An 11,893-nucleotide genomic window follows, 5' to 3' on the forward strand; every position below is an offset into this window, starting at 1 on the left:
CATTCACTCTGTGAGGAGGAAGGGAAAGGCTCCTTGAACTGCCTCCCAGGCAGCTGTTCCTGCAGAAAAGACAAACACCCTGCAGCCAGCAGAGTGGGAAGGGACTTCTTTGCTGCCACGTTTCTGCCTCACAGCCTCTGTGGGGCCAGGTACTGGGCATTCCGGCACCTTGTGAGGAGGGCACCGTGTCATACTGTGCCTCCCACCTGCAGGACTTAAACCCCTGCTTGTTGCTTCAGCTGGAGGGAAGTGCCATGGACTGGAGCTGCTGGCTCTTCTCCCGGCTGAGATCAGCAGAGACAGCAGCAGCTGGCAGTGCCAGGAGCCATCACAGCTCTCAAGGCCCAGCATTGCCCTGGCAGGGGTGGCTGGGGAGGCTGTGGCAGCAGTGGGTACTGGCACACCTCACCTGGGTCCACAGCAGGGGCTGGGTGGTGGGTGTTAAGTTTGTGATGAGGGTAATGCCATGGCTCTGCAGGGCACTCACAGTGCCATCAATACATACATCTTGATTATAGGAATATGAGTCAGAGTGTCCCATTGAGTAGGGTTCCAAATTCTCCCAAAGTTTTGATGGGGCAAAAAAAATTGCCCACCCCCTGCAACCCCCAGTGTTAGCACCACTCTGGGCTGTGTAGCAGGACCAGGGGAAACATCTTTGTTGGGGAGTCTCCTCCAGGGGTGTGCAAAATAATTTCCCATCCTAATTGCCTCGAGGGAGATTGCTGTCTGATCAGGGGTTGATTATTTGGGGAAAGCTGGAGCCTGTCTGAGCTGGGGGGGGCGAGCTGAGTCAAACGCTGGGGATCCCCATTTTGTGCAATGGTACCAGCTATGTGGTCTAGGGATGCAAGACAGGTCTTGCCTAAGAGTTAAGCCCATGTGTGCTGGGAAGCTGTATCTGCTGTCTCTGCAGCCAGGGTGATCTGACTGCAAACAGTTCCCTCCCATCCTGGGGAGGAAAGCAAGCTGTTCATCCTTCCTGCAAAACAGCCCAGTTCCAGGAATGGGGCCCTGCTGAAGGTCAGCCCTGGAGACGTCTCATCCCACCATCCTGCCAAGCACCACATAGCTGGGCAGCTGCCAGGGGCACTGTGGGGTTCCCCACTGCTCCCCAGCATGCTTCAGCATCTTTTATCTCCTGCCTTAGCTTAAGATTTTGCAATCCTTCCCACCCAAGGGCTATGCCCCACCTTCAAAAAGCCAGTGACATTTGCTCAGACTGCTCCACTCAGCTTCCCTGAGCGTTTGCCCTGTGCAGCCCAGCTCCTTGCAGAGAGGGGTGTTCAGACAAGCCCGTGCAGGGATCCCCCGAGGGTTGGTGGGCTGGGAGAGGAGCTGTACCTTCCCTCCAAGGGGCTGCCTGTCATAATGCAGCTGCAGGAGGCAGAGAAAAGGTCAGCCAGGTTCATCCCAAATTGATAAAGAAGCCCTGGGACACTGGACATCAGCATGAGGGTGGGAGAGTGGCAAGGGGCCAAGACTGGAGCAGCAGGAGGAGCAACAGGCATGACACTTCCTCTATAAACCCCTGCTCCCAGCTGGGAAGAGATAGCAGCAGCGCTGTGGACACCAAAGGTGCTGGGGATGCCAGCCCACTGCTCAGAGGCACTGGAGGAACACCTGGGTGGGTGCGATAGACTCTGAATGTGGCCAGATAGACCCGTGCTGAGTCACGTCTGAGAGGCCCTGCAGCTTCCTCCCCTTGCTGGCGGGTCCTGGCGCACACCCCATTGCTCCTCCCTTCTTCAAGAGGAAGGAAAGTGTGAGCTCCAGCCCTCTGCGGAGTAAGAGCAGCCAAGAGGCCCAAGGCACCAGCCCTCTGAAAGCCTTCCCCATCAGAGCTCTGCAGGGCACAGATCGACTTCCCACAACAGTGTGCGGCCAGTGGTTCCTCCCCACACTGCTGGAATGGACAGTCAGCAGCACACCAGCACCAAGGAGCCTGAGATCGAGCTGTTCGTGAAGGTGGGTCTCGGGGGGCGGGGGGCAGTGACTCTTTGGCTCACCCTCACCAAGATCCAGCTGGGTGCAGGTGTCTTCACGCTCTGTGAGGCTGGAGATGGGCACCAGTTTCAGTGTCACTCACCACCAGGGCTGGCTAAATGGTTGCCCAAACGGGAGGAGCACGCGGTGTTGTGGGGACTGTGGGGTGTCGCACTCGGCAGTCTGAGAGATGCCCTGGTCTTGTGATGGTTGTGCGCCCTGGAGAAGTGGCACTGCTGGCAGCAGCATGAGGAAGGACTGGGAACACACATGCCTCTCAAAACCCAGATAAGACAAGCCCCAGCCTGGAACAGCAAGCAGGAGGGCTGGCAGCAGCCACTTCAGCTTCTTCTGAGAGCAGAGTTGTGAAACAAGCATGGATGGCTGGGGGAACTGGTGCGGGAGTCCGTACGTGGGCGAGATGGGGCGGCATCTCAGAAGGGTATTGGCTGGAAATGGTTTCTGGTTTTTTCCCTGTTAAGCAATTTTCTGAACCCTTTCCTTGGAATATTTTAACACTCAAGTTCAAAATATCTGCAGTGACCATGGGCAATGCACAAAGAGAGGAGCCAAAGCTGTTGGCTGGTAACTGTGTCTGCCCAAGCAATGCCAGGAGAGCCCTGGGACACACTGTCAAATGACAATGAGTAGGGGGCAATGCCTCTCTGTGCCACCTCATCAAGGTTTTAAGGGTGGTTTCTCTGTAGGCACTCAGGTCCATGGGCTTCATTGCTCTCCTCCTGGGGCAGTTTGGTGTCCAAAAGGACTGGGTCAGAGGCACTAGCTTCCCTGGCACAGGCACCCAGCAGTTCTAGGCACTGAATGGTGCCTTCCTTGGGTAGTAGTTAGACATACTTGCTAGAAAGGATTATCTGAGCCTTCCCAGGAGAGCTTTTCCCCATCCCCTTGCCAAAATTTTAGCCACAGCACTTCTTGATGGACATTGAGCTTTGTTGAGCTGGATCTGAACAAGTGTATTCTTGGTAAAATAATCTGTCTTGAATTCTCTGCTTAACACTTTTGCTTGGGACGGCTGGAAAAGAAAACAATACATGAGGTGAATGCAATGGCAGCAGCAGCACATTCTAGGGGGTTTTCAGAGGGAAGTGAAACAGAAAACCAGCAGCATCATCAGGACTTCCCCTGTGCTGTAATTCAGCGTGAAAAAACCGTCCTGGCTTGTCTGTTCACAGAAAAGTTGATGCTGTGCCTCCCCATGCCAGCACTCAGGACCCAGCTTTACCAAAGACACAGTGGCTCTAGCTGCTCACAGGAACCTTCCTGTTCCTTCAGCACCTCCCCAGGCTGGGAATGCCTCAGACACAGCTGTTGCTGTGGCCAGTGGCAGCCGTAAATCATGGGGAAAGCTGGTGCTCCCACAAGCGCCTACTGGTACAGCACGGCATGGCATGGCATGGCACGGCATGGCATGGCATGGCATGGCACGGCACGGCACGGCACGCTGCCTAATTTTCACTTTGGCACATGCTGGAGTTACCATGGTAAGGATGGACAGGTGCAGAGCAAGTCCTGCTTTACCCTGAGGTTGGGGTGGGTGGTTCCCAAGGGGCTGGAAGTTTCTCACCCTGCCATGTCCCTAGCAAGAGCGTTGTTTTGTCGGCTGGGAGGCTCTCTCTCTCTTTTTGCAGCTCCACCAGGCATTTAGCTGCTTCCTGGCTCTCAGGGTGGTTGTAGAAGCTGTGGCAGGTCCCATGGGGACTGAATATTTAGCAGTGCCCCAAGTAGGCAAAGCTGTTCCCTCCTCCCACTGCATTAGAGGTTGTTTCGCCATGGGGAAATAGAGGAACTGCGAAGTAGCTTTGGGGTTTCAATGCCCTATGCAGCTTAGTGATGCCTCAGAAAGTCGGGGCTAAAAGCCTGCAACCCTCTTAGAGATTCTGTGCTAGTCCATGCTGGGTTTCTGTATCATCCGAGGGCAAAAGATTGAGGAATGTCAGTCTGTGTCCCCCCTCCCCCTGCCCAGTTCCCGCTGCAGCAGGAGCAGCAGCAGAGGCACTTTGGGGAAGGAAGTGAAAGCAATGACTGCCCCCACTCCGTGCTGCTCTGCGTTTTCCAGGGAGGGAGGGCACATGGTTGCAAGTCTCCTCTGAGGGCTCCTGGCTCCCTGAGGCTCCCCCCACGGCCAGTGGTTGCCAGAAAGGCCCTTCCAGAGCCTGATGTTCCCCCAGCAGTGCCCAGTGGTGCTGGAGCTCCCCTCCAGTTCCTCCAGATAAAGATTTTGGCTCTGAGCATCCTGGTACAGGCCTGATTCTTTCTCCCTGCAGAGGCCATTTTGATTTTCTTTTCACTCTAGTCCATAACTCCCCACCTCTCTATTTTTAAAAGATAAGGGGGAAGACCAGCCTGAACAACTCAGAGGCTGGAGCTACCAGACAAGCATGGAAAAACTTGAAGCAGGTGATCAGAGTCTATGCCCAGAGCAGCCCGAGCGACAGGCACTGCTCCCCTCACTGACCCCCAGACCCCACCACTGTCCTGATGTGGCTTCACCAGAGCTGTGTGCTGGTGGCTCAGCACGACAACTCCTATGGGGACAACAGGACAAATTAAGCCCTCTCATTCCCAGCCTTGTGACAGGCCAGGGAAGTTGAAGAGAGTAGTGAGGAACACATTGGTCCTCATGCTAGGCAGCCACAAAAGCACTTGCTGAGCTGTTGGTTCTGGAGATGCTCCAAAGCATGGCTGTAGTTTGGGTCATGGGTGGCAGGGTGCTGGGGAGGGGGAGCAGAGATGCCCTGCGCTCTTGCCTGTGGGCAGCCCTCAAGGCTGTTCTCTGACTCTCCCCTCCAGCTCCTTCAAAGGAAGACTGAGACCCACTTTCACTCCCTTCCAAAGAAGCCCTAGTTGCTATTGCTCACAGAGGATGTTCCTGAGCTGTAGCCCCTCTGGGAATATTTGCTATTAACAGACACTGACCAGCCTCGTGTAGATTCAGCTTTACTGTTGGGCACGTCCTAGGGAATCAACCTTTCTCAGTTCCCATTTCCTTCCTCATATTTCATGACATAAATACTTATTAAAAGTAATTTTTGTTCCTCTGGAAGGACTAAAAGGTCTTGGCATGAGGGAAAAACAGAACTCCTGCTCCAGCTTACTACCTGGAGTATGGGATCCTTGTTTTGATCCTTTTACAGTCTCCCTTAAGGTGAGTTTGATGTCAGTGTTCTCTTCCTGGAGAAGTCGTGCACTCCAGATTCCACAGGTTTTTGGGCATCTCTGGTGAATTGTAGCACCTACTTTCAGCCCAGGAGAACCAGGCACATGTCTCTGTCTCCTCAGCTATCCTGTCTTTGGGTCCCAAAAGAGATGTGAGCTCTGGAGCCATGTCTAGCTGCCCACCCTGGATGTTTTTGCTTCTACTTGACTCTGCCAGATCCTCTTAAATCTCATCACCCTCCTGCTTAGCCTCAGGACTTCAGCTCACTATCAGATATCAAAGCTTAGCGCAGAGCTGTCCCATTAGGGCTCCTGCCCCACCACACACTGCTCCAAGGGAGCAGCATCCTTCTGTCATAGGGCTGGCATGAGCTGTGCTGCTCCTCCCTGCCAGGGCAGGGTGGCCATGAGCTGGAGCACCACAGTTCACATGCAGCTTAGGAACCCAGTAATTCTCTTAAAGAAGTTCAGTTTCCTGTGAGCCATTTTACCTCTTATCACAGCACAATTTCCATCTCACAGCAGCATCTCAGCCAGTTTTTGTGAATGGGAGAACCTGTCATATCCTCTTACCAAACTCCTCATAAAGTGTTTCAGTCATTTTTGCAAAGGATATTTTCATCTGCTACATAGCAAGGAAATGTGCTTCACTCTGCCTGTGTCTGTGCTCATTCAGAGGGGCTGCAAGGGGTTCCTTCAGCAGCTGACAGTCATCTCTATTTCTTTCCAATGCTGAGTGGGATACCAGCACAAATTCTCTTCGGCACAGCCCTCCTGAGCCCAGCCTGGGGCAGGCTGCTGGGTGGCTCTTGGGCTGGGGACATCGTGCCTGGGTTCGTTAAACACACACGAGATGGGAGGCAGACATGACCAGCACATGAAAACAAATTGCTCTTTTCCTGGCAAACATGAGCTCATTTCCCTTCTCCCACTGTCTCCAGACTGGCCTCCTGGCCAAGTGGACCCTCCCTTCCTCCCCATCCATTAGCAATCACTTTCTTTCCCTGCCTCCTTCTCCACTTCCTCCTGGCTTTGTCTCACATTTCAGGGAAGGATCCAACCCCTTGCATCCCGAGTATGCTCCTAGTGGCCCTCAGGGCCATGGCTCAGGGTGGGTCCTACAGCTGAGCCCCCCGGAGTCGGGAGGGGCTCCCTGCAGCGTGCTCTACCCAGTGGCTCTTCAGCTCCGGGCATTTAGGCTGTGTAAGGGTTAAATCATCATTTTTCTGCTTTCCTGGCAGGCTGGTCTGGATGGAGAAAACATTGGAAACTGCCCCTTCTGCCAGCGCCTCTTCATGGTGCTCTGGCTTAAAGGGGTCAAGTTCAATGTCACCACGGTGGACATGACCAGGTGAGGTGGCACTGAAGCCCTGGGCCAGCAGTGGGGTGAGACACACCCTGCTCAGCTTACCCATCAGCACTTCTTCCCCCCGCCTGCCCTGTAGCCTGTGTGTCCCTGCACAGGAACAATCGCTGCCCACCTCGCTTGGGCTGCAAGTGTGGGCCAGCACGGACTTGGGCCACTTGCTAATGTGCATGGCCTAGGGACTCCTGTCCTGCTGCATGTGAGGATGACTTGAAGGCACCACTGGGCAGATCCAGAGGCTGGAGAGCACTTGTCAGCTCCCTGAAGCAGCAGAGCTGGGAATGTTCTCATCCTGTGCTACCTCCTAGCCCCCACCTGTGCTGTGGCCACTTTCCTTGGGGACTGGTGGAGGCAGATGTGCTACAGGCTCTGAGCCAGCTTGTTTTCTCCGCTCCAGGAAACCTGAAGAGTTGAAAGATTTAGCACCGGGCACCAACCCACCCTTCTTGCTGTTCAATAAGGAGCTGAAAACAGACTTCATCAAGATTGAGGAGTTCCTGGAGCAGACCCTGGGTCCACCCAAGTAACTGCAAACTCATTCCTTCCCCATTTCGGGGCCTGTCACAGTGTTGTCCAGGGCTTGGCAGATTGGGGAACCGAGGCAGGGTGCCAGAAGGTGCCCCAGGGCAGCCCAGGCAGGCAGATGCCCCCCCTGCCCCTGAGCCTGCTCTGCAGGGCAGGCCCTTTTGTGCTGTGGGGCTGGGTCCACTGGGGAGGGCATGGGGACAACAGGAATGGAAGAGAGTGGGAGGAAATGCACCAGCCACTGCACCCCCACTCTGGGGGCAGAGGGGGAACATGGGGAGATCCCTGCAGGGACCCTGGCACTGGTGGGTTTGCCACTGGCTGTGGCAGCTGTTGTTGAGGTAGAGGGGAATGCGAGGCCCCTTTGCTTGTTTATATTCAGTGCACTCAGCTGAATGAAAGCAAATGCCCTTGCTTGGCAGCAGCAATGCAGATGACCCATAGGGTGGTTGGGTGGGTGGTCTTTCCTGAGCTAACTGGGGAGCCCTCCAAACCAGCTTCCCCCGTGCCCTTTGTGGCTGCAGCCCCCCCAGTGCTGCAGAGGAAGCTCAAATGCATTTGTCACCTGCCTCCCTGAATGTGTCTGCCCTTGCAGCACACCCTGGAACATGTCAGCAAACAGAAGACAGTTCCTGAGGAAGTCATGGGAGCTTCTGGCATCCTGTGACCTCCTCTGTGCCAATGTGCATCCTCTGGGCTGGGCCAGAACTGCCTGAAGGCAGAGCTCTGCTCTGGGGTTCTATTGCCACCAGTGTCCCCAAACTGTGGAGTATCTGCCCTGAGATTGTCTCCTGGCAAACACCCAGGATAAAAGACACAGCTCACAGGGTGGCAGCTGCAGTAATTTACATCATCGTGATTCTCCCACAGCCAGATGAACATCCCCTGAATCCTCCAGTACCAGCCCTGGGCTCTGTTGCCCAGGAACTGACACCGCTGTATCCCTGCTCCATCCCTGCTCCATCCCTGCTCCATCCCTGCCTGCACTGACATAAATGTCTTTTTCAAGGTATCCACACCTGAGCCCCAAGTACAAGGAGTCCTTTGATGTGGGCAGTGACATCTTTGCCAAGTTCTCGGCATACATCAAGAACCCACGCAAAGAAGCAAATATCAGTAAGGGTTGCGGGTTGTTGGACTCTAGTCAATCATGCTGCAGCATGACAAATGCTTTTGTCTGCTGGCACATCCTGCCATCGGGTTAAGGTTCCTGCTACCTGCCTCACCAAAGCCTCCTTGGGAAGTGGAGGGGCAGAGGGGAAGGATAAAGGCAGTTCTCTGCTCCCTCCACAGGGATAACAGCAGAGCATAGGGTGATGTTGCTGTAGTCCCCTGGGAACAGAGACTGGCCAGGGTCAATGCTGTGTCCCTGTGGTGTGGCCCTGGGTGCTTTTTCTCTCTCTGCAAAACCTGTGGGAGCCTCAGGCAGCCCAGCATAGCCTAAAGCTTGCCTGGGAGCCCAGGGCACACACTCACTAGTCTTGGTTTTCCACCCTCTCAGATTTTGAGAAGGCTCTGCTGCGGGAGTTTCAGCGCCTGGATGTTTACCTGAACACTCCTCTCCCAGAGGAGATTGACCAGGACAGTGTGGAGGACATCACCATCTCCAAGAGGAAATTCCTGGATGGGGACCATCTAACTCTGGCTGATTGCAACCTCCTGCCCAAATTGCATATCATCAAGGTAATGGCACCGGCCCCCAGGGCCAGGGTAGGGGGGCATCTGCTCCAAGAGTGGACAGGGAATCCCCCTGCCAAAGCCAGAGAGTGAGTCTCCCCCAGGTCTTGGAAGTTTCAGCCTCCTCCTCCTTTCACTCTTCTCTAGATTGCAGCCAAAAAGTACCGTGACTTCGAGATCCCAGAGGACATGACGGGCGTCTGGCGGTACCTCAACAACGCCTATGCCTGTGATGAGTTCAATCACACCTGTCCTGCAGATGAGGAGATCGAGCACACGTATGCCAGTGTTGCCAGGAAGATGACCTAACCATAGGGTGGGGTGAGCTGGCAGCATTGCCCTGGCTGAGCCCTCCAACTCTGTAGTCCTGACACAACCAAAAACAGCCCACGGAGAGACTGGAGAGGGTTTGCAACATTGCTAGCTCTTGCCTTTCAGAAACAGCACCTTGCTTCACAGCCCCTGCCACTGCCTCCTCCTTCTGTGCTGCTGGCTGCAACCCCCGGGCACCAGCAGTGCTGACCACATGTATACACTGCTCCCATCTGGATGTAGCTGCATTCCTACTCCCTGAAAATGTTTCTCACAGCCTGTGACTGTGTGTCATGGGAAAAGCAGAGCACTAGCCTCCTACAGCAGTGCTTTCTCATCAAAAGATGACACCCCCAAATGGCTAGGCCAGCCCAGCCTCCCCATTCCCATCTGTCAGCCCTGTGTGGTCCCAGCCATCCTGTTCTTGTCGTGGGATCCCAGTGCTTCCCCTGGGCTGGAGCTGCTTATATTTGCCTGTTGCCAACCTGCTCAGCACCTGGGGCTGGCATTTGGGCAGCCCTCTCTTCCAAGACATCAGCTCCCTCTGAAGATATGGAAAGGCTTTGCCCTGGCAGCTCATCACAGTGAAAAATTGCGCTCACTGTTGAGGGCTGTGACATGGGTCTGACTCCCCAAGAACATGGGGGTAGGTGGGTGCGGGAGGTGATGCCTGGTGCAACAGTGCCAGGATCAGCTATGGGAGGAAACAAAGGGTCAGGGGACCTGCAAGGGGCCTGAGGATGAAGGGCTGAGGATCAGGGCATCCCTCCCATGATTGCCAGCACCCAGGGCCACGTGCTGCCACCTGCGAGGTCCTGCGTGGCTCCTCCCAGCTCAGAAGCCTCTGTGCCTTGCTGAACCCTGTAGAGGGTGCAGCCATGCTCTACATCCATACCCCCTAGTTCCCACCAACACTTCTGGCACCTGAGGCTGGGAGCAGCCACAGGGTAGGGCACACGTCTAGTTTCCACACTGGAAAGCCCAGGAGAACAGACAGCAGCTGTTTGGCAAAGTGCTGTATCTGTGGAAAGGTGTGGGCAGTGCCCCTTGGCTCAGCATGCCTTCACGTCCTGTGTCGCTGACATGAGGTGTCAAAGCTGCTCTGCACAGCCATGACACCCTGTGTTCCCCCTCTGACACTTCCAGCTCCCCCGGGACTCCCACCACACCTTGAGAATTCGGCCAGCCCTCCCTAACCAGCCCCAGGGCAAATTGATACTGTACAGTGGGCATGGTGGGTTCTGTGGGAACTGAAGCGAGCAGAGCCTCCTCAGCCCTCACTGCCACTTTCCTCTTTGCACTAAAGGTGTGTCCTTGCAAGCCTGCCTCAGATAGTGCTGGGTTTGGGGACTGGGTTTGTTACTAGTGGGTTTTGGTTTGTTTGTTTTTATAAACTAAGAATAGCAATAAACTATATTTTAATATGCCTTTCTGGTCTGCTGTCAGCCAGGCACAAAGGCTGCTGGCACAGAGGGTGCTGTGGAGTGGTGGGGGGCTTTCCTGCAGTGGAAACTCCTCTGAGATTTAGCAGAAGTGAAGCTGTAGCTGCAGTCTCTGCTGGCCTGGATCACTGGCTCAGAGTCAACCCAGTGTGTCCTGGTGACTGGGGCTGTTCCTCCCTGGAGACAGCACTTGGCACTTCTCGCTGACCAGCACAAGGTCTGGCTTTCCAGAAGCTCTGCTGTTCACTGCGGTGTGTCAGTGGGAAATGCTGGGAAGGCTGGGCAGGTTAACCCTGGCTCCGGTGCGGTTTGGATGTTGATCAGAAGAGAACATGAGGCCAAGGTTTGGCCAAAACACATGGATCCATGCTTTCTTTTTGCATGATCTTCCTCCCTGAGGGCTACCACGTGTCTTCTGCTCCTTCCACATCTCATGGCAGCAAGAGGGCAGTGACAAAGCCTTTGGGCATCTGGGCATCCCAAGCTGATTCCCAGTGCATGCTCTGGTCCCTGAAGACAGGAGTCAGCCAGTGACAAGGCTTATCCTCTGCTGCCAAGAGCTTCCTTGCTGGAGCAGTATTTGACCTTGCTGGCTTTTGGAGAAGCCTCTCCCCTTCACCCCAGAAACTGGCCATGCAGTTCCTCCTTCTGGACTATGTGTCTGTGAGCTCCAGGTGGCTGATCCAAGACTCCTTGGCTGGGGTCATCAGGGGACACTCCTGGGGTGCATGCCCCTGCAGACTAGAGAGATTAGAGATCAATCTGGGCTTCACAGCAACAGGAGAGTGGCACAGTTCAGAGCAAGTGCTGGGGTCTGGGGAGTTTTGGAGAGGGAAATACTCGTCCTCGCTCTCTGGAAAAAAGGCAGGCAGTGATGGAGGCCGGTCCACCAATGTCCCAAAACACCATCCATGAGACAGGGTCATGAAAGATGGCTTTTCTGAGAGAACAGCACTGAGGCGGTGCACACTCTTCCCAAAGCTGCAGGTACAGAGGCAGCCCCCAGCCACTTGCTGTGTCAGCTGGGACCTGGCCCAGCTCTCCTGTGTTGATGTTTTTCCAGTTCCCATTAGAGATCTTGTTTTTTCCCCTGACTTCAGTTTCAAATTACCATGCTATCAGCCAAGTGGAAATGCTTCTAATTGCTTCTCTTCCCCTGGAAGGCTTTAATTCAGAGCAATCCAGCTAGAATGGGTCCCGCTGGTGACCTCAACCAGGCCCTTCTTGTTGTGACTGCAGCTCATGCCCAACTCCCTGAGCACCACATTTCCTGAGGGCAGTGGGGAAGAGACTGACAGGCAGAAGAAGATTTTAAATTTTCAAGAGCTTAAAATCCTGAGATGTTATTCATGGAGGAGAGGAGACAGGGCAACTTGTTTTGTGCCTTTCCCTATCTGCACTGAGGCTG

General features: G+C 54.7%; 1 protein-coding gene across 1 annotated transcript; it reads left to right on the forward strand.

Annotated features, from left to right (window-relative positions):
- The first annotated feature begins 1,419 nt into the window (after positions 1-1,419).
- LOC121346424 (chloride intracellular channel protein 2-like) lies at positions 1,420-10,448 on the forward strand. The gene is made up of 6 exons (XM_041424222.1): positions 1,420-1,968; positions 6,405-6,514; positions 6,927-7,052; positions 8,064-8,170; positions 8,556-8,737; positions 8,879-10,448. The coding sequence occupies exons 1-6, from the start codon at positions 1,912-1,914 to the stop codon at positions 9,038-9,040; spliced, it is 744 nt and encodes a 247-aa protein (XP_041280156.1). The 5' UTR covers positions 1,420-1,911; the 3' UTR covers positions 9,041-10,448.
- The last annotated feature ends 1,445 nt before the right edge of the window (positions 10,449-11,893 follow it).

Source organism: Onychostruthus taczanowskii, unplaced genomic scaffold, assembly GCF_017590055.1.
Source record: "Onychostruthus taczanowskii isolate IOZ18803 unplaced genomic scaffold, ASM1759005v1 scaffold81, whole genome shotgun sequence".
Taxonomy (NCBI): domain Eukaryota; kingdom Metazoa; phylum Chordata; class Aves; order Passeriformes; family Passeridae; genus Onychostruthus; species Onychostruthus taczanowskii.

Excerpts from the sequence above, each read along its gene's own strand:
- LOC121346424 (XM_041424222.1), top strand. The coding sequence starts at position 1,912 with ATGGACAGTCAGCAGCACACCAGCACCAAGGAGCCTGAGATCGAGCTG. Across the intron at positions 1,969-6,404 it reads AGATCGAGCTGTTCGTGAAG|GCTGGTCTGGATGGAGAAAA; the intron begins GTGGGTCTCGGG and ends CTTTCCTGGCAG. Across the intron at positions 8,738-8,878 it reads CCAAATTGCATATCATCAAG|ATTGCAGCCAAAAAGTACCG; the intron begins GTAATGGCACCG and ends ACTCTTCTCTAG.